The 23,073-nt window shown below is 42.0% G+C and overlaps 5 protein-coding genes across 9 annotated transcripts; 1 reads left to right on the top strand and 4 right to left on the bottom strand.

Annotated features, from left to right (window-relative positions):
* Positions 1-1,500: 1,500 nt before the first annotated feature.
* LOC112893328 (polypyrimidine tract-binding protein homolog 1-like) lies at positions 1,501-6,686 on the bottom strand. 3 transcript variants are annotated; one of them, XM_025960592.1, is made up of 11 exons: positions 6,558-6,686; positions 6,246-6,439; positions 5,376-5,585; positions 3,788-3,850; positions 3,593-3,666; positions 3,421-3,516; positions 3,158-3,215; positions 2,976-3,065; positions 2,818-2,896; positions 2,624-2,736; positions 1,501-2,457 (listed from the first exon to the last, which is right to left on the bottom strand). In XM_025960592.1, exons 2-11 carry the CDS (start codon positions 6,426-6,428, stop codon positions 1,747-1,749), a joined length of 1,677 nt encoding a protein of 558 aa, XP_025816377.1. In that variant the 5' UTR covers positions 6,429-6,439; positions 6,558-6,686; the 3' UTR covers positions 1,501-1,746. The 3 variants fall into 3 exon arrangements, with proteins under 3 accessions (XP_025816377.1, XP_025816375.1, XP_025816378.1); XM_025960590.1 differs by having other exon boundaries at positions 6,246-6,453; positions 6,558-6,659; XM_025960593.1 differs by having other exon boundaries at positions 6,246-6,445; positions 6,558-6,650.
* A 258-nt stretch (positions 6,687-6,944) lies between these two features.
* LOC112893207 (chitinase domain-containing protein 1) lies at positions 6,945-15,515 on the top strand. Its single transcript, XM_025960408.1, has 8 exons — positions 6,945-7,658; positions 7,772-7,845; positions 12,415-12,495; positions 12,576-12,657; positions 12,980-13,077; positions 13,156-13,243; positions 13,962-14,316; positions 15,081-15,515. The coding sequence occupies exons 1-8, from the start codon at positions 7,332-7,334 to the stop codon at positions 15,329-15,331; spliced, it is 1,356 nt and encodes a 451-aa protein (XP_025816193.1). The 5' UTR covers positions 6,945-7,331; the 3' UTR covers positions 15,332-15,515.
* Positions 8,348-11,941, bottom strand: LOC112893208 (L10-interacting MYB domain-containing protein-like). 3 transcript variants are annotated; one of them, XM_025960409.1, is made up of 4 exons: positions 11,755-11,941; positions 11,344-11,436; positions 9,038-9,806; positions 8,348-8,951 (listed from the first exon to the last, which is right to left on the bottom strand). In XM_025960409.1, exons 3-4 carry the CDS (start codon positions 9,804-9,806, stop codon positions 8,482-8,484), a joined length of 1,239 nt encoding a protein of 412 aa, XP_025816194.1. In that variant the 5' UTR covers positions 11,344-11,436; positions 11,755-11,941; the 3' UTR covers positions 8,348-8,481. The 3 variants fall into 3 exon arrangements, with proteins under 3 accessions (XP_025816194.1, XP_025816195.1, XP_025816196.1); XM_025960410.1 differs by lacking the exons at positions 8,348-8,951; positions 9,038-9,806 and adding exons at positions 9,832-10,584; positions 10,669-10,978; XM_025960411.1 differs by lacking the exons at positions 8,348-8,951; positions 9,038-9,806 and adding exons at positions 9,832-10,584; positions 10,669-10,888.
* Positions 15,516-15,627: 112 nt separating the features above from the next.
* Positions 15,628-16,749, bottom strand: LOC112893209 (MYB-like transcription factor ETC3). Its single transcript, XM_025960412.1, has 3 exons — positions 16,586-16,749; positions 16,049-16,136; positions 15,628-15,956 (listed from the first exon to the last, which is right to left on the bottom strand). Exons 1-3 carry the CDS (start codon positions 16,653-16,655, stop codon positions 15,872-15,874), a joined length of 243 nt encoding a protein of 80 aa, XP_025816197.1. The 5' UTR covers positions 16,656-16,749; the 3' UTR covers positions 15,628-15,871.
* An 847-nt stretch (positions 16,750-17,596) lies between these two features.
* Positions 17,597-23,073, bottom strand: LOC112895738 (protein SEH1). The gene is made up of 8 exons (XM_025963731.1): positions 22,859-23,073; positions 22,193-22,304; positions 21,306-21,406; positions 20,889-20,966; positions 20,561-20,716; positions 19,992-20,104; positions 18,694-18,820; positions 17,597-18,419 (listed from the first exon to the last, which is right to left on the bottom strand). Exons 1-8 carry the CDS (start codon positions 23,000-23,002, stop codon positions 18,279-18,281), a joined length of 972 nt encoding a protein of 323 aa, XP_025819516.1. The 5' UTR covers positions 23,003-23,073; the 3' UTR covers positions 17,597-18,278.

Below are 23,073 nucleotides of genomic sequence, written 5' to 3'. Positions count from 1 at the left end.
TTCGATTTTTCTTTTAGCTTTTTTGTAGTGTTGCAGCTGGTTAATGCGGTTTTGGATCCAACTTTGTTTAATCACGTGGGCTTGTGGCTAGAACCTTTGGGAAATCGATGCATGGTTGAGCACTTGAGCTGTGTTTGCTGTCACACGATCGAGACGAAAGTATGAGCGCCTTTTTTTCGCTGGAAACGCCGACTTGTTGAAAAATTGCCCGTCAAGTTGGAACTCGCAGGTTTGGTCAAACTGATACGAGAGAAGGTGGTGTACTTGTGTTCGATTCTCGCAGTGACAATCCAGTGAGCCCATGCATGAACGAACCCCTGGCCATCAGGAATCTCACATGATGCATCAGACTCACAAAACTTTCAGAACAACAAAATGTTGGGTGTGCTCACCACAACTGATCAAGAGATCGTAGCGAGTTTGGTCCTGGTCACAGGAGCAGCCATCTGCAACTCATACCAAAGTGAGGGATATCTCTTGCAGCTTACAGTGAGGGGTACGACCTGTTGTTATTGGTTGATCAACGAAGGTCTTTTGAGTATATCAAGATTGTATGGGGTTGTATTCAGAGTTTCATGTGAAATGAAGTTGCGATGAATTGAGCATCCTGATGGGCTCCTATCTGTGGAACTAGTAAGACAAAGACAACATGATTTACTGGTTGAGCTAGGAGAACCTACAAGTTCAAAGCAAGACTCTTCAAGTAATGTTTGCATGAGGAGGGCTGATATATTCGTATCTTTTTAGCGCAAGACAAGCTGGAAACACCCTTTGTGGCCTGAATGTTTTGCAATTGAGCTGCTGCTCTTGTATGGTTGATGTAATCGTGCTAAAGATATCTTGAAGCAATGTTTGATGTAATCTAGCTAATGATCAGTAAACTTCAAGTAAAACAGTACTATTACTCTTTGGATTGCTTGAACGTCAGTTTCATTTTAGAGCTATGGTGTATCTTCTACAATAATCAATTAATCATGTTTGCCAAATTTTGGTTAAGGTCCAGAGCCTGGCTAGGATCCTCTGCTCCATTGAGCGCTAGCAAGAACTTGCCACGAGGTCGAGAATGTTTTGGGTAAAGGCAGAGCAATGCAATAACGAGGGGGGAGAGATGAGGGCTACCGGATGATGATGGATAACGATAGAAGAGGATAGGCGTAGCTAAGCGCATGAAACTTCTTTTCTTTTCCTTTTTGTTTCTTTCTTTTTCTAGTTGTTCTTCTGTACTTCCAACTTTTGTTTCTTCTATACGTGAAATGGTACGAAGACCTTATGCGTGTGAGGATATAACTATATAAGAAAGAAAGAAGAATTATAACATTGGCCGGAGTCCTCTGGCTCGATCCCTGGTCAGATGGATGGCAACACTCTGTATAAGATCAAGATTGATGTAGTTACATTGATGCCTTGATGAGGGCTTTCAGTGCAACGGCAAGGAATGGAGGCTGGTGTGGTGACAGGTGACTGATGCTTACTTAGTAGCGGGAGGTACAAGGTCCCAGAGAATAAGAACATGCTACAAGTTTAGAATTTTTCTGCAATGAGAACGATTGATACAAATACAATGGCCATTACAAAACATTTACCACGGCAAATCCAGATTGGACACTTGTTTTCACCACGTTGTAGACTATTAACCAACAAGTACCCTACTAACTGGGAACAGAAACAGTATTTTCACATCATAGGAAAACGGTAACAGAGAAGGATTGACATACATCCGTCTATGATCTAACATACTTTGAGTAGCTAACGACGATAGGGACCCTGCGGAGCAAATGGAAGCTGTTGACCTCCCAGCTCAGAGAAGGGCATCATCTGGGGCTCCATACCCGGAGGGAACTGCTGGTTGCCGTACATTGGAAACTGTGTCATCGGTTGCCGTGGACCTTGTGAAAATGGCAGACCTCCATAACCTGGAGCTTGCATCATCTGGGGACCTGGAGGTAGCTGCTGCCCACCGAGGCCAGGGAAAGGCACTGCTTGTGGGCCATGTGAGTTTGGAACCAGATGGCTTCCATTGCCAAGATACTGCATGAACTGGGCTGAACCTGGAGGTAGCTGATAGTTTACATGGTTGGACATCTGTTGACTTCCCTGACCTGAAGGCTGCAGCATTGGAGCTTGAGCTGAGCCATAACCTGGGAACTGTTGAGGGGGGCCTGGGAGGATTGCCTGGCTAGAGTACTGTGGAGGTCCACCTGGGGGCGCAACAGGAGTTTGCGAGTGTGGCTCACTTGAAGGATGGGAAGATAGAGCAACTGATGGTTCTCCAGGCATTGCTGGACTGGGCACCCCTGGTGGCATTACTGCACTGGTGGCTGCAGAAGGAACACTATTGTTTGCCTGTGGAATGGCGGCACCAACATTTGGTACTGGCTGAGGACCAAGAATGGAAGGTTGATTACTGCTTGCAGTGATGTTCCCCTTTGTATAATCTCTACCTCGCTCGTTGTTAACCTAAAAAAAGGTGATGCAAACAATCAATAAATGAGCTTTTAAAAACCACCTTAGTCTTGGGGTTTATTCAAATATTTTATTTCGCATCTATTTTCTAGCAAGAGTGCAAGACAAAGCACCATTGACCACAACAAATTTGATTATAGTCAGAAAATAGTACAATTACCTTAACATTAAGCTCAGTATGTCGTGAAAATGCGAGGTGAAGCTTGCAGTATCCACCTTCATAGATGCTGTGCCCTTCTAACGCTTCTTTTGCTGCAACTGCAGTTTGAATGTCTACCAGAAAAGCATTAAGGACTTGAGAGACATGTCATGCATGAGTAGTTGAATTTCATGAAGGAACAAATTAGTGTTTACCTGGATACTGGATCAATGCTTGAAAGCCATTCTTCTCAAAAATTGCTATCTTTTGTACAAATCCAAAAGCAGAAAAGACCTGACAATTACAGGATACCACAAAGTTGGTGCAAACTGCAAATGTTAACTTAGCATCATTGTTTTCTTCAACAGATTACCTCATGAAGCACGTCTATTGTAACAACATACTGCATGTTCTCAATGGATGCAAGAAGTATATTGCTCTCTGGTTCCTGCTTTTTACCATCCTGGGCATAACAATGTGAACACAACAACTATATTAGCAATTTTGCATAAGCACAAAATAGAAGCATACAAGTTCAAAGGTTAGAAGTGTTACCGCTCCAGATCCATCTTTAGCAGAATCCAGAAAAGGAAGGTAAGGGTTAGTAAAGTCCCTAGAGGAAACAGCAAAGAAGGATAATCAGAAGTTGTGTGATTGCTAAATACTACAAAATAACCAAATTGAGAAAGTATCCGAAAGGGGGAAAAAAAACTTTTCCACACAAAATGAAATAATTTGACAGGTAAAACCAATGAATCCATCCATCAAACAGGAAGTACAGCAAAAATGGTCCATCTTGTCAACCGAGCAGATCTTACCTACTTCTGTGGCTCTGATACTTGACATTGAGAACACTGTGTGCTGAATAGCTTATTCTCAAAGTGCAGGCCCCATCCAGTTCTGGTAGCAAATAGCTGAAATACAAGAACAAGTCATTATGCATTAGTCTTGAAAAAGAATACAGCAGAAAATTATAGTTGAGAGAAATACCTAGGAATGCATCTACCATCCAGTGCAGCTTTTGCGGATGTTGCGGTTTCAGCATCAGAAAACTGAATTAACGCCTACAAGCAAGAAAAACAAACATAACTTAGATAAAATCAGTTCATCCTGAGCAAAGAAAAAAAGATAACAAAGTATGACAGCAGATGACACGTGAAAAAAGAGTAAAAGTAAAACCATCACCTGATAACCAGATGCCTTCTCAAAGGTAGCAATCTTGTGAACAAATCCAAAAGCAGAAAATACCTGGCACACAAAACTTCAGTTGTTAAGACACAGGCTAAATGGTATAGTAAAATCAAATGCATGCAATATAACTGGAAAGTAAAATGAGATTATATGACAAGCGCCAAACAAAAGTGGACTGATATAGCAATGCCAGGCATGGCAAATTTTTGAATAAATTTAAAGAGAAGTGTAAACCTAAAAGATATATTTTTTAATAATAAAAATCAACAACATGAGTCAAGGGTACTAGCTAGCATATAACTGTATTAAGGTAGAAACATTTTAACCTGCTAGTAAAGACAACACAAATGAATTTTCATATATCTTATTTTTCATGACTGTCAAAGCTGTTACTAACTTACAGAATCAATAAGTATTCTACACTTTGAATAGATAATCAAAGAAAGAAGCAGAGCAAGAAAGCATTCATGTGCTAAGGTCAAAGGGAACCAAATCTATACATTAAGTTTTTACCCATGAAAAACCAAATTTTATCTACAATATTGGCAATGGCAAGCGAGTCAGCTCACTAAACTGTTCAAACATTCATTTAACAGCTGATGTATGTCTTTCACCTTGAAGCTCGCCTTGACAGCACATTAAGACAAGTGTCTCAATCAATTGTGTCAATCAATTGAGACTAAAGAGCATGAAGAAAAGATAATTCTTCTAATCTAAACATAAACTATTGCAAAATAATTTTCTAATCAACATATAAAAGATCGCAAAGTAATATTTTAGATCAACTGCAGCTTGCAGATTTATAATAAGCAAGTGAAACTCCTATTTACAAGATGATTTAAACCGGGTTCATTCAATAGCTCAGTGTGTAGACATGAGAATGGCATATTTGTGCCCATCAAGCTACAGCTCTGTGAAAAATAATATGTGGTTCTGACTACTAATTTATTTATAAAATAAACCTACAAAAACCAGAATCTTCATAATGTTCCTGATCAATTTCAGGAGATGCTTTTCTAGTCAAGTAGTACACGTAGTGTCCAGGTAAACTGGATACATCATAAGAAATAAGTATCATATGAGCTAAAAAAAAAAGCTCCGGCAGTCCAGGGAAGAGAATTGACAATCATATAATTATGCCAGCTATTGATCTGGAACGATCACCATTGAGAAAAATTCACATCAATCTTTACTCACTGATTAGAACACAGCTAACCGCAATGAACTAAGAACCGGACATTAATGAAGGTAGACACGATTCATCCTAAGAGGGATACTTAGGTGAAACGGGGAGGGGAGGGGAGGGTATGGGATGGGAAGGGTGGAGATGGGAGAGGGGAAAGCGAAAGGGAGGGAGAGGATTGGGGCAGCGATGAGTAAGGGAGAGGAAACAAACACACACATGTGTTCCAGATGCTGCCTGCCATGATACTCCGTGACAACTGCTTGCTAATCCATTCGGATCATGCAAATGAATGTGCTAGAAGTTACTAAGACAGTCCTGGCACATCAGAATATTCCTGCAGACAAAATCAGTTGACCTAAATAGCATAATTCCCAATGCAACTGTTAACATCCTTACCACGTGTAGAACATCGATGCTGACAGAATCTGGCGCGACACCCTCCATCCCCACAAGCAAAACGTTGCCTGAACCTTCCCCGGTAGTCTTGGTGTTGACAATCTCCTGTCTATTGGAGTACTGAAGATACACATTTTTCCCTCTTACCTGTGCTGGCTCTGCTGACGACGCATAATATGATATCATGGCAATCGCTTGATTTTGGTCAGCCTGCAAAATAATATAAAAAAATTAAAATAACATCCAGTCCATCTCCACTGGTCTAACACACTTCCATCATTCTCATATCATAGTCATAGGAAATTTAAAGCCTGGCTATTATTTCACCAGATAAGTAGTCTTCCCATTCAAAGACAGATCTTCCACACATTTTCTAGCCATCGCACTTTGCTTATCCACCAAAAAAAAGTCATATACAAAACGATGGATTTTTCTTTGTGCCATGATGTCTTAAGGGGGGTTAACATTATTCATGTTCACCACACATCATAAAACTACAAAAATCACTAATTCCGGAGCCACAAATCAATTGGATTAATTCCAATGACAAGACTCTAAAACAGCTCTAGCGATAAATGGATGTTGACGCTGCATGTAGCTTGCTCATCCAACTTGTTAATTCAAAAACAACATGGGCAGGGCAGATTTTTCTCCAAACAACTAAATGGACGACTAAACAATGCTTGTAAATTACAACCTCTTTGTTGCATTTCAGTACTACTTGTGATACAGAAAAAAATGAGCAGGTGAACCACTTAAATAAAGCTGAATCTAATTTTACAATTATCCCCGTGTCCACGGTGACAGGAGACTGGACGAGACGAGTAGGGCTGACTAACATGGGTGGCAAGGAATGTTGGTGGTACTCACGAATTCGATGAATGCCTGGTTGCGGTTGGCGCCGACGCCGCACTTGGTGTTGACGACCTTGCCGAAGGGGGTCCCCAGCTCGACCAACTCCTCCGGGGTGCAGTCCCACGGCAGGTTCCGCAGGTGGAGCACCTTCGACGGCGGCTGCGTGTACCGGAACTGCGGCTGCCCACCGGAAGCCATCCCTCCCGAAACTTATCCTCCAAGACAACAGCGTTAACAGCGGTAAGTAATCCACATCAGCACGAGGCTTTCCCATCGAAAAGTAAAGCACTCGTAAGCATGGGCGAATATCTAGCCTAGGGTCCTCACCTTGCGAGTGGCGAGAGGAGGCGGCGGCGGCGGCCAGACGAGAGGCCGGAGCGGAGGAAGACGGGTTGGATTCGGGAACGTATCGGGTGCGGTCAATCGTCTAGGGCTTAAAGCCGCCTAGGGTTTCGTGTAGGCCTCGTGAAAAGGCCCATTAAGTTAATGGGCTTCGCCATCCAGCTGCGCTGTTAGTCAAGAAGCCCAAATCGCCGAGAAGCCAGAAGGCCGGGCCTAGCTTGAATCACTCATCACGGTCCAGTTCCTCGTCGGTTACAGCTCACCCCGCGCTGCACCGCATTTTCTACGCATCTTCCGGTACATCTTAGCTTCCGCACCTTCTAAAATAATAATTATGGCTGATCCACGTCCAAATTCTAGCTTTTTCGCTCCCTAACCTTCCTCTCTCTCCCGCTCGCTGTCTGGGCCCGCCGCCGCCTACGCGCCGTCCGCCGCCACTCGCCGCCTCCCCGCGCCGCGTGCCACGGCTGCCCCGCGTGCACCGCCGCCTGCCTCGCGCCGCTGCGCGCCCAGCTCGCCGGAGAAGAAGACGCCCTGCTTGTCGGAGAATAAGCGCCCTATTCAACATTTTGATTTTAGCATTTTCAACATTTCGCGTTCCCAATTTCAACATTTCTTCTTTACAGTTTTAACATTTTGAAAGTCAAATGTTGAATCTGTTTAAGAAAAATATTGAGTCAATCGTATTAAAATATTAAATATGTTTGCAGCAGCTTAATTTATCTACCCAGGATAATTGGGCCAAAGTGGGCTTTAAAGATGGAAGGATCGATAGGAAGCCCCCGCGCTGCACCGCGTCGCCCACGGCCCACCGCCGGAGAAATGCCGCCGCGTAGACGAGATCGCCGGAGACCCCGCGACCCGTCGCCGCCGCCCTCCGATGCAAGGGCACCACCCTCCGCCTCAGGCATCCGTCTCACCCTCCTCGCCCCTGTCGTTGTTCTGCTCCTTGTCCTCGCCGCCCTTGGCTTCTCCGGCCGCCTCTCCCGGTCCCCTCCCCACCCCCAGACGCTGCAGACCACCGCCCACTCCGTCTACGAGCGCGGCCTCGTCAAGCGCGACGTCTCCTCACGCGAGATCCTCGCAGTAAGCAGTTCCTCGTATTGCTGATGCCTCGATCCGGCCTTTCTAGTCTTCCTTACTAGAGTGCTAGTCGACACTGACGCGGTGGTGTTTTTCTTTTATATCCTGGATCGAAGGAGCGCACAAGGATTTCCGAGAAGCGGTCGCAGCGCCAGTTCCCGAACCCTGTCCTCGCCTATGTGACCCCCTGGTGCGTCATTTCGGCAATTCTGTGCATGCTTGTTTTATTTGCTTTCATTAGTGAATACATGTACTGTTGCACTATCCAAATATGTCACCTGCGTTCCTTGTATAACTCATCTTAGTATGTGTTGTTTCTAGCTTAATAGTTTATGCCCCCCCCCCCCCCCCAGCTTAATATCTTATTAGTAACTGTCTGTTTACAGCACTAGACAAGGCTTATGATTGTTACCTCAAAATGGTTTGGGAGATTGGATTTCATAGGCTATTAAGAGCCCCTTTGGTAGGGCTCCAGATTCTGATTCTCCGGATTCGGATCCTGATCCTCATGAGGAGCTGATTCTCCTGATTCTCCTGAAGAATCAGAATCACTGTGAAAAAACGTTTGGCTGGCGAACAGATTCTTGTACTGATTTGATGAGAATGTTTATATTACCTTTTGTTATATCTACTATTCGCAACTATTACATAAAGAACTGAGATAATATAAATTTAGGAATAAAATAATATAATTAAGAACTTAGAGTCATCCAAAACACAATTAAAATAGAATCATCCAAAATACCATTGAGATACAATAATCCAAAATACAATGCAAAGCAGAGCTCTCCAAAATACACAAGTCATGACTACAATACGAGACCATTCACCTTCCCTCCCATATTGCCTTAGCTAGATCGTCACGAAACATATTCATGTTTCTACTACTAGATGCTGTGGTGGATGTGTCTGATGCATTTTGAGGCATATGTCTCCTATAGCGGGTAGGAATTGTAGGCACATAATCAGGATCTCGATCACACCTTTGGAATTCCTCATCAAATTCATCATTCTCACGAATGAAGTTGTGGAGACACATTGTAGCAGCTATAATCATCATTTGTTTATCTAGTGGATATGTCGGCATCTTCAAAAGAATTCTCCATTTCATCTTCCATACACCAAAGGTGCGCTCCACAACATTACGAAGACTTGAATGCAAGTGGTTGAACCTCTCTTGCTCTCCATTAGGTGGAGCCCCGTTCCTCCATTCTGGAACATGATATCTCTGGCCTTTGTATGGAGCTAAATAACCATCTCTATTTGGGTAACCGGCGTCGACAACATAATACTTCCCTATGTCATAGACGATAAAAATTGAGTGTTAAAACAACAAATAATCGTTAAAATAATATGTAACACACTAGACCGTTGAAGCGTACCTAAAGGAGGATGTGGGAAGATATCTGCATCATTTTCAATTGCATGGTATAACACTGTAGTATCATGCATAGAACCAGGTTGACCAATCGATGCATATATGAAACGCATGTCGAAATCAACAACTCCCATCACATTTTGAGTGGTCTTTCCAGATCTTCCCATATATCTAATAAAGTCTTTCTTAGGTGGTGTGGCAGATATATGAGTGCCATCGATTGCTCCAATGCAATCTTTGAAGTGAGGCCACATTCTTTGATCATTGGTAATTCTACTATGAACTGTTCGAAAATTAGGATCCTTAGGTTGTATATACTTCTTAGACATTGCCACCATGCAATTCAACACCTCCGTAAATTTGCGACTAATAGTCTCACGAGAATGTTTGAAATCTTTCTTGACACCAGTGTTGGACCAACCATGAGCACAAATCACAAGGAACAAGCCAAGAGATTCTATAGATGACATATGAATAGAGGAAGTCAAGCCAAAATCACTAACCAATTCATCATGCAACTTGTAGAATAACCGTGGCATCATTCTGAAAATGTCATAACATTCCTCTGGATCATTCAGAGCATCCATCACCCAAGCCAACCCAGAATATGTTGGAGTTTTACGCTCTTTTTTGTCAATATAAGATGCATAGTACCAAGATAAAAATGATGCAGCAACATGGATAGTGTTTTGGTTCTCTCTTATTGCCTCCACGACTCTCAAATCATAATCTTCCGAGTCACTTGAGTCTCTTTCACTCTCAGGAGAAGACATCTGTACATTAGATACACAAAAGAAATAAGATAATCATGATTTTACTACAACATGAATAACCATTAATGAAACAAAAGTACACCAGGAAATTGGTAGAAAACAAGTCATGTGTTCATATGAAAATGGTACAACCACACCGGAAAATTGGCAAAGGTACAGAGGAATATGCAAAGTGCATGCTCTCACACTACATGGATGAATCATTCCTAGTCATCCACATATGCTTCATGGAAAGCCATTGGAATCGTTCTTCCGGCGTCTCCAATGTCAGAAACATCTCCCTTTCAGCCCGCTTGACAAACACTTGAGAAGCTATGAAATGTTCTTTGGTCCCAGGAACAGCTCCACACTCCCTCACCAAAGCCATAACATCTTTGATTGAACAACCAGAACTTTCATCCTTCTTTGCCAAGGACTCACATGATGCAGTGCTCCTCGCACTCAAAGAAACAAGCTTGCTCAATTCTTTTTGTACCCAATGCCCTCCTGAAGTCTTTGGTTTTTTACCCTTGTCTTTCCGGTTAGCAGGAGCAGGACGCTTTCCCCTTGAAGGTTCAGGGGAGTACTCATCACAGTCATCACTTGCTTCATTATCATCACAATCTTCATCCCTATCATCCGCTTCATCAGGTTCAGCATCCTGTTGACTAGCCGGTGCAGCACCACTTGATGGAGCCCAATGGTCGTCTCCCGAGTTCCGAATATCTTCAAACATAATAGTCTTCAATTCTTCGAACTGAAGAGGTCCATCTTTGAACTTGTTAATTCCTGGGTAATCCTGCAAATATATAGAAACAAGTTTTAAAAATTTAGGATGCTTGAGAGATATGCAAAAAAGAAACAATGAACTCATAAAGACTACCTTATTCAGCTGCTTCCACCTACTGTCTGGTGCTGTGTAGGTTTTTTTCTCATTGTCCCATCCTAATCCGGTTTCCTTAACCAATCTTTTCCAATTAGCATACTCTCTCCTCATCTTGTCCCACTTATTTTTGAACTGCCGTCTAGAATAATCCAACCCGGTTTTGTCCTTAAATTTTTCCATCACATTCTTGTAGCCACTCTTGTTAAGATGAGTGCCACTGCGATTGTGTGCCGTTACTTGTTCAGCAAATAATTCACACACAAGTCTAGTGTTCTCGTCATTCCAATCTGCGTTGTCAGACATCTTGCTGTCCACAAAATAGTCCACAGAGCATACATGATATACATACATTGTTGTGAAACGTAGAAGTAACAAGCAGTGATCACACATTTTGTACAGACCAACTAAAATTTTTTTACAGAGTGAGGAGGACAACAATTTTTACACGTATTGACTACTAGCATGTTGTGAACAGGAGCAGTCCAAAAAATTGAAGAACAAATGCACATAGGACAACAATTTTTACACGTACTGACTACTAGCATATTGTGAACAGGAGCAGTCCAAAAAATTGAAGAACAAATGCACATAGGACAATAATTTTTACATGTACTAACTAGTAGCACGTTGTGAACAGGAGCAGTCCAAAAAATTGAAGAGTGTGACACAAACCTTGTTCAGTCCGGCAAATGGTGGTGCAGAAATAACCAAGCACAAGCCTTCTGAATGCTAGGCAGCACGTAGCAAGCAGGGAGGCCGTTCCACCTACAGATGTCAAAATCACCACATGTCAGAGTGAGGAGGACGTACGTGGCCGGGATCTGGAGGCAGAGCGCACGGGAGGAAGCAGAACTAGCCGGCGCGGACTACACGGCCAAGCAGCGCGGCCTCAACTTGAGGATAAAGGGGCGGCCAGGGAAGACCACAATCTCCACGGATATAGCACAAGAACTCGATTCACTGAACAGGCGACCGATTGACGACCCAAGGAAGCGATTTGGCAGCAAAAAGAGGCGTCTTGAGCAAGGGGCGCCTCTGCTCGGCTCTCCATGGCGGGCGAACAGCAGGGGGGCGGGGGCGTACCTGGAGGCAGCAAAACGGGGGCGCAGGGATGTCGCCGGCGACGGAGAACTGCAGCCTGGACGACCGGACGGCGGACGGCGGACGTGGGGGCGGGCTGCAGAGCTAACCCTAGGCCGGGAGCTCCATGTCTTGCGCGTGAGAGCTCGATGGGTTCTGTGTCGAGCCTGGGAGGGTGTCCGTGAGGGGAGAGAAGGGGGGGCACGGGAGTTTTGTCCAGTGGCATTTGCGGGTAAATTCGCCCGAACTTGGTGGGGAGGTCCATCCTTGGTTGGTTGAGAATCTGTTTAGGCCGCGCGAGGAGCCAGTTTTTTTGGATTCTCCGATCCTTTCGTAAAATGAGGAATCCGAATCGGTGATCCTGGCCAGAATCCATTCCGGAAAACACCTGTTTGGTAGGGCTCCTCGGATTCTCGTGGAGAATCCGGAGCTGGGAGCCCTACCAAAGGGGCCCTAACAAATGTAGTTTGGCCAATGGATCCCTTGGATGGATAATTGGCTTTCAGACGTGTTCCTTTTTGTTGGTCACTGATACCAGTGTACCTGAGAAACTGTATACTAGGATTACCTAAATTTGATTTTTCATCAACATTGATCTTGCATTTGCATATTGTGCCATTAGCTGCCATGCTTGTTCTATTAATGTGGGAGCTTGTGGTGCAGGAACTCCAAAGGTTATGACATGGCAAAATTGTTCAGTGCAAAGCTTACTCACATATCACCAGTGTGGTATGATTTGAAGAGGTCTGTGGAGTCCTTCCAAAAATGCAGTTTCCGTGTATCCTGTTTCATGAAGCTATTTGCCTAATGCATACTTTCTTCAGTGATAGGAACATGTTAGTTCTAGAAGGAGAACATAATTTTGATGCCACATGGGTCTCTGAACTTCAAAGCAACGGGTCTCTGGTAAAACATCTACTTGACTTCCTCCTGGCTTTAGTATGCTATCATGTTCTGTGTTGGACGGCTGGTCAAGTTTGCATTGTCTATGGTGCGATTTTATTGCTAATTTATTCTCTAGGCTGTCTCAAGAAAATCCCAGAAAAGTTGGGAACTGTTGCTGATAGCATGAAAAATATAAATGAAACAAGAAAGTGCTACTCGAGCCAGATTAGCTCAGCCGAGGGTGAAAATGATAGGCTAGTGACGTTTTTGTTATACTTACATACACTAGGGGAAATGATTGCTTTTTGCTGTAAGAGTTTTGGTTTCCATTCTTGTTTTCCAGGTAGTACCAAGAGTTGTCTTAGAAGCATTTCCTGCTGTTATACTATTGGAAAAGATGCAAAAAGCAAAAGCTATTGATCTAATAGTGAGTGAATGCAGGTAAATTCATTTACATTTCTTTCTCAGATATAATTATGCTTATGCTAGCCAGTTTGACATCTGGCTGTCAGTTAATAGGGATAAGGGCTATGATGGTATTGTTCTAGAATCCTGGTCAAGATGGGCTGTTTATGGTGTGCTGGATGATCCAGAGCTACGTTACATGGTACTTCACTTATCTTTATGCAGCAAACGTTATTCTAACAAATGATTTTGTGCAATCATATCTAGGCTACCAGATATGGCATCCTGTGCACTTATGGAGTCTTATAATATGTATGATTTTATTAGATTTTATTACTTTCATCATTGTATTACCTTTTTGAATTAGTAGTCTATTTGCACCAATAGCCTCTCTCACAAAGGGCAACACTTGGCAGGCAGTTGTTAGATTCTTGGATCCATGCCCAACAACCTTGTAGCTCCAAACTAATACAGGAAAATTGAAATATATCAACTTTGTTTTGATGTCCTTGACAGATCTGAACAGACATCATACTTTTAAGTTTTTATTAGTAGAAGGCTGTGTTTGACATGTTGAAAAAGCAATGTTAGAATGACTGCAGCACTTTTAGCAAGCAAGCTAATTTTTGCTAACCACACAAGTGACAATGTTTTTTATTGCATTTTAATGTTATGATCATTGCGAGTTTGATAGAACAGTACATTGACAGTTGAGTATCACAAATTGATGGTAACCAATAATAGGTAAAGGTTATTGAGAGGCTCAGAGCATTGAAACATTACCAGTTTTTTTAGCACTATTGTCAGCTTAATTAAGAACGGCTATGAGTTACATATGCCGCCTCATATGAGGTTTATACAACTAACCTTTCAGGTAGTTACATAGTTATACCTTATGATCCCATTGTGCTATTCCACAGGCACTTCAATTTGTTAAGCAGCTGGGGGAGGCTTTGCATTCAATCAGCTCTAAATCAAGTAACCGCCATTTGGAATTAATTTATGTTATCCCAGCTCCAAGAATGCAAGAGCTCAGTAATCAAGACTTCAGACCAGAAGATCTCCTGCAATTGGCTGACTCATTAGATGGGTTTTCTCTTATGACATACGACTTCTCAGGGCCTCAAAATCCTGGTCCCAGTGCACCTCTGAAGTGGGTACAGCATTCCTTAACAACACTCCTTTCAGCCAAAGGTTCTTCGCCTTCTCGTAACCATTCTCGGATGATATTCCTTGGCATCAATTTTTACGGGAATGATTTTCTACTGTCTAGAGGTACATATAACTCATCTTTCTCCTCTTTGCTGTTGACATGATCAAAGAACCTTTTGTGCAGTCATGGGCAACAAAAGTCCACCCGTGTTTCTTCTGTATGCTTGTCAAATTTTCACTAAACTTACACATGATATTGTACATGGTGAAGTTCAACACAATCATGGTGATGTACCATTGGTAGCATGTGGCACATAGCATCATGCTTGCTTGAAGTTTATCTTTGACCTGCATTTGTGAAGATCTGTTTCTTATTGACAATGATTCTATGATCTCTCAGAAAAGACATATTTTTTTTCATTTGTCCTATAGTCACTGTTCGCCTACACGGCCGTTTAGCCCGTTTACACGCCATGTAAACGCTACACAGTGGCTAGCCGTGTCCGTTTAAATTGCCGTTTAATCTGAATAAATAGCTAAACGATAGGTAACCGACTGTTTGGCGCAGTGCCCACACATCCTCAATCTGTTCTGCAGTTTGTGCCTTTTAATCGGAAAAATTTCGAAAGCCATGCCACAAGTTAGAGGGTTTGGCAAAAACCACCCCACACCCCAAATTAATCAATAATCTGTAATCCCTAACCTAATTTAGCCCTTGTTCCGCTAACTTGTGCAAACTGCTATCCAGCATTCTGCTACATTTGGGTACCTTTGGGGATGGTTGACTGGTCAACTTTATTTTTTGCGCTCACCTTTTTTCGTTTATATTTTAGTTTCCGGGAGGGGACTGAAGAACCTCCAAATGTCTTATTAATGTTTGCATGCAGGCAGCGGTGGTGGTGCTATCACTGGGAGAGATTTTGTTCATTTGCTTGAGAAGTACAAGCCATCTTTGCAGTGGGATGAGAAAAGTTTAGAGCACTTTTTCATCTATTCACATGAAGGTGTGAGGCATGCTGTATTTTTCCCAACACTGATGTCTCTTTCTTTACGTTTGGATGAAGCGCGAAATTGGGGAACAGGTCTTTCGATTTGGGAGATTGGACAAGGTTTGGACTACTTTTTTGATGTTCTATAGCAATGCCTCAACATGCCTTTGTTATTTTTGGAGGTGGGTCAGTTAAACTACTGCTGTGAAGGATTTGAGAACCTCATCCGTATGGCCTTTTGGTACCATATGCACTTTGGGCGTTGTTCTTTTCAGCATTGATACTATCATCTGATAATTGTTCACATTTTCCATGAGAAATTGCTGTGCTGAAGTATTCTCCACCTTGAGTACACACAAATGAAGTTAATAGCTAACTGTACTCATCTTTTTATCTGTAGCATATTATACTGCTATACATCTTCTACAACATAATGCGCATTTCCTGGTGTTTTTAAATACTTTGCTATTGTAACATTGACATCATGTTATAACAAGATGCAATTACAAATGAACACAATTAACTCTGCTAACTTAACTAGAAGTGCCAATCCACATCGCTCCTCGAGTAAGCTCATAATACTATATGGCTTTCTTCAACTTTGCATGCTTTACATTATTTATCAGCACATATTTTCATGTGACATTAATACATAGCTTATAGATCAATATAAAGTAATGGCCTCGTTTTCATTTTTCCTGGTGTTTTTTGGACCAAAACATCTCTACTTCTTCTGCTGTCCTTCCTGGAATTCTTCCTGCTATAAGCTCCCACCTACATAATTCCATGGTATGAGCAACACTACTATGGGGAATGAGAGACATTATATTTTATTTTCCCTTGTAACACACATTTATATACGATACCTGTTCCCCACAAGCCTGTGCATTCTGGAAACAAGATCTTCCTCTGCTTCTGTGAAGTCAACAAAATTCTGTGCAGTGCTATTAGCTTCTGCAATGATTACGTAAGGATATAATTGACCATGAAAGTAAGCAAAAGAATGTAGTATCAAACGATGTAGAAATATATTACGGCCACCAATCCTATGATCGCCAATGGAATGTGGAGCAATTTTTTCATGTGCTGGAAGGGGCTAAAGCTGAGCTGTGCATCTTCACTAGGTTGGTCTGATGGTAAATTAACCAATTCTCATGTTCGTCATCTCAGATTTTTTGCAGTTACAGTGGTTACTGTGCACCTTCTAATTTCTGTTTTTTCTTTTACGTGGAAATAAAGCATGAAGGTTTAGGATATCTTGGTGAAAGGTCTCCTAAAATAGGAAATCATGTAAGACATTTTGTTAAACATAATGATGGCAAATAAAATGCAATTCAGACTTCAGAAGAGGCAGAGAGCAAAGGTAAAGCCAAAACCAGGTAAGGGGAGCAACAATGGTGAACCTTTTGCTTCATGACGATCGTTATCTTTGGACTTCTTGTCCCGGCTGCTGCTGCTGCTGCTGCTATCCATTAGAGGGGCCAGTTTTCACCTGGAACGGTGAGGCTATTTTGAGCTGGTTTCAACCCTTATAATGGCCTCTGTATCTGAGTGTTCTTGGCCAGGATAAACATAGTCTTATGAGCAAAGCTCAGGCTTTTAAAGAGATGGAGTTGGTAGTTGCCTGTCTGATCTAGCTGTGCTGATTACGACTGACACCATATCGCATAGGATGTTAATTTTCCTCTTTCTCAGAACCAATTGACAGAGAAGATATTAATGTCTTTTTTCTTCAGAGTTGGTGTACGTTGTCATGTCTTGATGTGTACGGTGAAAAACATGGTTCAAATAAGGGGAACAGTCGAAAAGACAACTAATTGAACTGAGTTTCTTTGAGTCTCTGAAGTAACATGGAGCTCTGCAGAACCAAAGTTGTTAGCTCTTGCTCTCACTTTCCTTTTCTTCCCTTCACACCATCCATTACCAATATCTACTATGTTAAAATGACTGGAAGTTCTGGACAGGTCTAACAGATTACCCACGCTGTGCACTTAACTCACTTTATTTGCCTGTTGGTGCTTCACCTATGGGTGTTTGATATTTTCACGAATAGAAGCGGTCATGTTGGATTTGATATTTCCACAAATATAAGTGGACATGTGGGAGCTTTTGCTTCCTCAGTTTGCTAGAATCATATAACAACAATAACAATGGATCCAATTCACGCATGATCTGGGTTGTGTTCAGTTAGTGTCAAATCTTTTTCGCACCTGAGCTAGGATATGTGGTTCATGTTTGAAGTTCTTATATATATCCATCCATAGGTTCATGTTTGAAGTTCTTATGTGCCCATATTCATAGTTATGGTCTACGGTAATTTCTTGGCTACCACGCTTTGCCACAATTCCCATCTCCCAAACTGGTACCAAGTCAGCGCATCTGGAACACCAAACTCTTAATCTTACTTGCATGCATTCTGAAATAGCTATCCAATTTGTGGTGGACCAAAGGTCATATTTTTTCACGGAACTTAGAACATCGAAAAATTATAGCGCCGCACATAGCTAGCAACAGGGTTATCTGCTCTTAATGACACAAGCACATCAGTGTTATCTTGAGAGGACACGCCAAAGATTTCAAACCAGTTGTTGCATGATGCATATCCAGCAGAAGCTTGAACAAGTGGACGGCCTCGGCCCAGCGATAGCTTCCGGTGAACGCTGTGCGACTTCCAATAGAAACCTGGTGCCTTCCTCTTCTGGACCTCTCAATGGCGGTCCCCGGAGCATTTATGAGTTACAATCGTCCTTTCGTCAATTTGGGTAGAACATAAAAACTGTTTACATCCGCACGTGATATGTCGTGACATGTCATTAGAGCAGTAGCAGCGCCATGCCGGATTTCCATAGCGCCAAACTAACCATACAATAATACTCACTCCGTCCCAAATTATAAGTCATTTTGGAGGGACTAGCACGCAGGAGATAAGAAAGAAACACCGAAGAATTCTGCAGCAAGAGCAGCAACACCTAAACCAGCATGCTTCTCTCTCCTTAAATGACAAGGCAGTGCTCCTGCTAGCTTCTCAAAAAAAAAAGAGCAGCAACACCTAGTGTCATGTTTGCACAAGGGGAACGAAAATATTTTTCGAAATCCCTAGACACGTGATCCACTGCAGTCAAGAACAGCCTGCTCATGCCAAACTCCATCCAAATTGGCCTGCCATAACTTAACCATGCCGTCACCTCCGGTGGATGCGAGTGTCATACCGCCCATGTCCCATTCCAGTTGCCACACCTAATAAGGTTCAGTGCAAGATGCAAGTGTAAACAGTCACCAAAAAATGCAGCTTAGCATGCGAGGAAACAGAGACTGAGATAAATCCCACTGGAAGTACTAGACCCTACGTCTTATTTATAACTTGATGAAGCATGCTATTTTCCTTATTACTAAATATTTCAATTCTTGAACTTGTGGGGTCTGGAACTACCAGTACTAAGTTCTCCAGAAAGCCCACAATGTTACATAAAATAACTTATGTCGAAATAAAGGACAGGTGTCAATCTTATACCTCACCATCGTGACCAGAAAGTAAAGCAACATTCTCTGTCGACGGTCTGCCATCAGAGTCAGTGTTCGAACCTATATGCCAGATTGCAATTCCTTTGCTGGTTGCAACTGCAATAATCTCATATGGTCTGAATAGAGTACACCAAAGGAATTAGCAGCATATCAGTACTGTCTAAAAAAGGGTAACTGCTATATTGAGACAGATATTTAAGAAACAGTTGGCTCTCATGCTCTAGTATGATCACTCAAATCCAGATTTAGTTGTCAGTAGGGACAGCCCCAATTGCCAAACCTTCTAAATCCCAGAAAACCATCAAGCAGCCTGATCTGAGTTATGCCTAAGAATTCATTCAGTCTAGCACTCCCTAATCCATTATACTTTTCTCCTGCTGTCCTCTACAGGCTGAACAGTATTGAGGCACCAAAAAGATGTCCTTTAAACTAGTCTCCCTGATTGCCAGGTAATATCAGGGAGCAGAGGATGACATTTGGCAGAACTGACTGAATGGACAAAACATTAGGCAGAAACTTAACATCCAAGTGTGCAAAACAGGGTCTGGAAAAGAAATGGTTGACCAAGAAAACATGTATCGCATGTTTGGCAAACAATGGAAGGGGCATAGGAATAGGAGGTGGGAGTTAGTGGGGGAATAAAGTATGGAGCTTGGTTTTTTAGTCAAATTTCTTTGCTTGGCATATGATGGGAATTAAGATTGGGTTTTCAAAGAGAGTCCTTTTCCGCTGATTGGTTGGTGGGTTTGGGTGTGAAATTGTAACTAAAGTCATGATGAACAGTGGTGATGCCTCCATCTTTGACTTAAAGAACAATTCTTATCTAATTAACATCCCTCCCCTTGGTTTTAGAACAGTGGGAGTTGAGCTCTCAAATTCTGTTCCCCATTCCACTTATTCCCATTTCCACTAACCAACCAAGAGAATTCCCCAACTCTAGACTCCCATTCCTTTCTAACAGTTTCCTATAATCAAATGGACCTGTAAGGTACTGATCTTGTACTTACTAAGTAGTCAAGTAGTGTAGATGTATCAGTCAGATTTCATTTGTCTATTCATGCCCACAATTTGTTACAAAGCAATCTTGCACTAGAAAACCATGAAATTCATGGGTGTTTCCACATAAAACAATCACCCCATCAAAATATTCTTTTAAGAAATGACTTATTGAGCAAAGCAGGCTAGCAACCAAATGATGCTAATAACAGAAACGACCAATGAAAAAAACATTCAGAATGCAATATGATTGCAGCATAAAGGCATGTAATGCTTGTTTGCAGGAATAACCTGCCAATGTTAGGAGCCCATGCTACAGCACACACTCTATCTCCCTTATCCTCGGGTAAACCAAGCTCAACAAGTGGAAGCCAGCGCTGATGAGCTTCTTCAAACTCCCAAATCTGTTCATGCTTCAGTATGTTAGAATCTAGCTGGAGACACCAAACAGTTCATCGACTGATGAAAGAAATAGACATAATGTGACAGCACATTAACCACAAAGCCACAGCCACATCATGCAAGGTACAAGAACAGGACTTCTATGGAGTATATCCAAAGTAATCTCCCCATTTACAGTTCTTTCTTAGTTGCTGAGATTAAATTGTTAATTCTTATATATAATTACAAAAGGTGATTTTGGGCATATAAATGAAGCTTTAATAAAGTAATGAGCTGCAGTCTAGATAGTAACTATTTTCTTTTTAAATTATTCTATACGAGCAGATTTTCACGTAAGACTCTCATCACAGAGAACAACTGTGATAGGACCTTAAGATGTTGTGCAGTTAGGGTATTGAAGAAGCTTCTACAGGGTAAACAAAAGGGGAAAAAACAAAGGTTAATCAAATTCCACAAACCTTACAAGAGTTGAAATGAGGCGAATCTGAATTGAAGCCAATTGCAAAACTAGCTTGTTGGCTTACACCTCTTCTTGGATTCCATGCTATTGATGCAGAAGTGCATGCAGGTTTTCCAAATCTAGAGACTGGATCCATCACATTTTGGAACTCTGCCTGCAAGAATGCGAGCAATCAAACTATTAGTTTATTTCGCTAACCAAGATCATATGCTAACTACAGCAGATTGAATCATAAAACACTTTGGTTTGTAGATCAAGAATAAAAAAGAAAATAAAAAACAAATTAATTTAGAACTTTTAAAAGGGTGAATAATAGCTAGATAAACCTGAAGCTGCCACTTGTCCAATTCCAAGGAATCCAAGAGCTCAAAGATCTTGACTTGGCCATCTGAGTATGTAGTAACCTATACAGACAAATAAGGGTTACTAACAGCAATATGGGGGGCACAGACAACATATTATGAGTCAAAATTAATGTAAAAGATTGACAGAATGCATTAGATCGGAGTGTTTGTATATATGCTTGTGCCTTGTTCTAGTCTAAGAAGTGGGGAGATAGTGCCCTCTACAACCATCCAGACTATGGTGTTCCAGTTGTGCGAAAGTGCAATGGAAATCAAGTATATGCAAAATTCTTCTAAATAATAAATAAAGCAACATAAAAGGATGATAGATATCACATAGCAAGAAATTATGGATGGGGGTACCAATGTAACATAACTACATCAGATGTCAGAACTCACCATTTTCAGGCTTCCCAGATGTAATCCGAAATGTACATTTAGTATGCGACAGTTGCCACCCTCAAAGACTTTACGCTTTCTCCAGGTTGGAAGTTGATCGTCTGTACGTAGAAACTTTTACGAGTAAGGGTTTTGGCATATTCTATTCCAGTGATAAATAGATGGATGCATTAATGCAATACAAGATAGCAAGGAATATTAATAAAAAAATATTTTAATTCAAGTCAAGGTTGAATGAATAATTCAAACATGTTACGTAACACAACACTTTTGAGACTGAGTACATACGTCTGCAAGCAGAGATTTGTAAAACCCATACTTTTGAGCTTTAGAAAACTTGGAAAGTGATATAGTGATTTAAAGACAAGGAATAAAGCATATTTTTAGTGGTTTGTTGAATTATGGAGCTAAGCTACAAAACCCAGGATGCAAACAAGCCTTGAGGTAATCTGAGGATCGGTTTTGGCATTCCATCCACCCTATCCTAGTAAAATAATACTGTTGTGGCTCTACAAGTAATTCTTTTAATTAGTCTATATATCCAAATTTTTCATGATAATAAGTGCTTTTATGGTGAAACTGAGTTCATGAGGCTAACTATGCATCGTAGAAAGGTAAGTTATGAAAATTAGGTGATTTATTTTAAAAAATAAAAATTAAGTGATTGCTAAGCAAATCCCATATCAGTCTGAATCAATGCACACACCGTCTAATATTTTAATACAAATTTTTTTGCAAATCTCTCTGTCATGAACATAGGAAACTGTTTAATATTCCAATAATAGAAAAACTAATAACAACACAAATATATGTGACACGAAAGTACGAGATAATTGCAGATAGAGAACATCATACATGAAACCTGGAAAGGATAAAAAGTAACTGACCTTCAGCAACCTCCTCCCACAAAGACAGTGTCCCATCAGCACAAACACAAGCTATAGCATCCCCATACTCCGGAGGAAGCCAGACAACATTCACAATGGCCTGCTCATGGGCCTGAACTAACACCAACCAGGTCACACACCAGAACACACGAACTGGTTAGAACCAAAGAACAACTGACTAACTGAGTTTAACAAAATAAACATGGAAGGGGCATATCATGGATAAATCACTTATCGCCTAGTCATTGTGTTATCTAGACGCCCACAGTGCTGCATATCCACCATAATTTACATGACAAACCCCAAGTAAATGTTAGAGACTCAAACTTTCGATTCACAAAAAAAAAGTGAATAAATAAGGCGCTTTGCTGAATGCAAACTAATAGCGAAACCTAGAGAACGAACTTGGTAATTTAACCAAGCAATGCACCCCACCTATCATCCTATGCAAGAAGAACGTAGTGCTAGGCAGCAAAAATCACTGAGCACGCACTAGGCAGCAAAAAAGCTCAGATCACGCACTAGGTAGCAATCATCTGAGCAGCTCGTAATCTGTTACCAAACCAGCGCCCGAGCGGAAGCTACCGTCCGAGAAGGGGGCAAGTCGCCTTCATGTGGGGTTTAGGGTTTTGGGGAGAGGAGGAGGAGGAGCGACGCGGAACTGACCTGCCATTTGGAGGAAGGGGACGGGTGGGAGTCGTAGACAGAGACGGAGCCGTCGACGGCGCCGGCGGCGAGGCGGCGGCCACAGTGGTTCCAGCCGCAGCATGCCGCGCCGGGACCCAGCTCCGCCACTTGCCGCTCCGCCATTCCCCCGCTTGTTGCCCTCTGATGATGTCGCGGCGGCGGCGGCGAGTGTCTGCTCGGAGCTGGGTTGCGCC

Source organism: Panicum hallii, chromosome 5, assembly GCF_002211085.1.
Source record: "Panicum hallii strain FIL2 chromosome 5, PHallii_v3.1, whole genome shotgun sequence".
NCBI lineage: Eukaryota > Viridiplantae > Streptophyta > Magnoliopsida > Poales > Poaceae > Panicum > Panicum hallii.
This window is presented reverse-complemented; position numbering and strand designations above follow the sequence as displayed.

Excerpts from the sequence above, each read along its gene's own strand:
- LOC112895738 (XM_025963731.1), bottom strand. The coding sequence starts at position 23,002 with ATGGCGGAGCGGCAAGTGGCGGAGCTGGGTCCCGGCGCGGCATGCTGC. Across the intron at positions 18,821-19,991 it reads TGGGCTCCTAACATTGGCAG|ACCATATGAGATTATTGCAG; the intron begins GTTATTCCTGCA and ends TACTCTATTCAG. Across the intron at positions 18,420-18,693 it reads TTTCTGGTCACGATGGTGAG|GTGTGGCAACTGGAATGGGA; the intron begins GTATAAGATTGA and ends GAACCTTATTAG.
- LOC112893207 (XM_025960408.1), top strand. The coding sequence starts at position 7,332 with ATGGAAGGATCGATAGGAAGCCCCCGCGCTGCACCGCGTCGCCCACGG. Across the intron at positions 7,846-12,414 it reads CTCGCCTATGTGACCCCCTG|GAACTCCAAAGGTTATGACA; the intron begins GTGCGTCATTTC and ends CTTGTGGTGCAG. Across the intron at positions 13,244-13,961 it reads ATCCAGAGCTACGTTACATG|GCACTTCAATTTGTTAAGCA; the intron begins GTACTTCACTTA and ends GCTATTCCACAG.
- LOC112893208 (XM_025960409.1), bottom strand. The coding sequence starts at position 9,806 with ATGTCTTCTCCTGAGAGTGAAAGAGACTCAAGTGACTCGGAAGATTAT. Across the intron at positions 8,952-9,037 it reads CTTCCCACATCCTCCTTTAG|GGAAGTATTATGTTGTCGAC; the intron begins GTACGCTTCAAC and ends TCTATGACATAG.
- LOC112893209 (XM_025960412.1), bottom strand. The coding sequence starts at position 16,655 with ATGGATAGCAGCAGCAGCAGCAGCAGCCGGGACAAGAAGTCCAAAGAT. Across the intron at positions 16,137-16,585 it reads CGATCGTCATGAAGCAAAAG|AAGCTAATAGCACTGCACAG; the intron begins GTTCACCATTGT and ends TAATCATTGCAG. Across the intron at positions 15,957-16,048 it reads CACAGGCTTGTGGGGAACAG|GTGGGAGCTTATAGCAGGAA; the intron begins GTATCGTATATA and ends GGAATTATGTAG.
- LOC112893328 (XM_025960592.1), bottom strand. The coding sequence starts at position 6,428 with ATGGCTTCCGGTGGGCAGCCGCAGTTCCGGTACACGCAGCCGCCGTCG. Across the intron at positions 5,586-6,245 it reads ACCAGGCATTCATCGAATTC|GCTGACCAAAATCAAGCGAT; the intron begins GTGAGTACCACC and ends ATTATTTTGCAG. Across the intron at positions 2,458-2,623 it reads ATACTGAGCTTAATGTTAAG|GTTAACAACGAGCGAGGTAG; the intron begins GTAATTGTACTA and ends ACCTTTTTTTAG.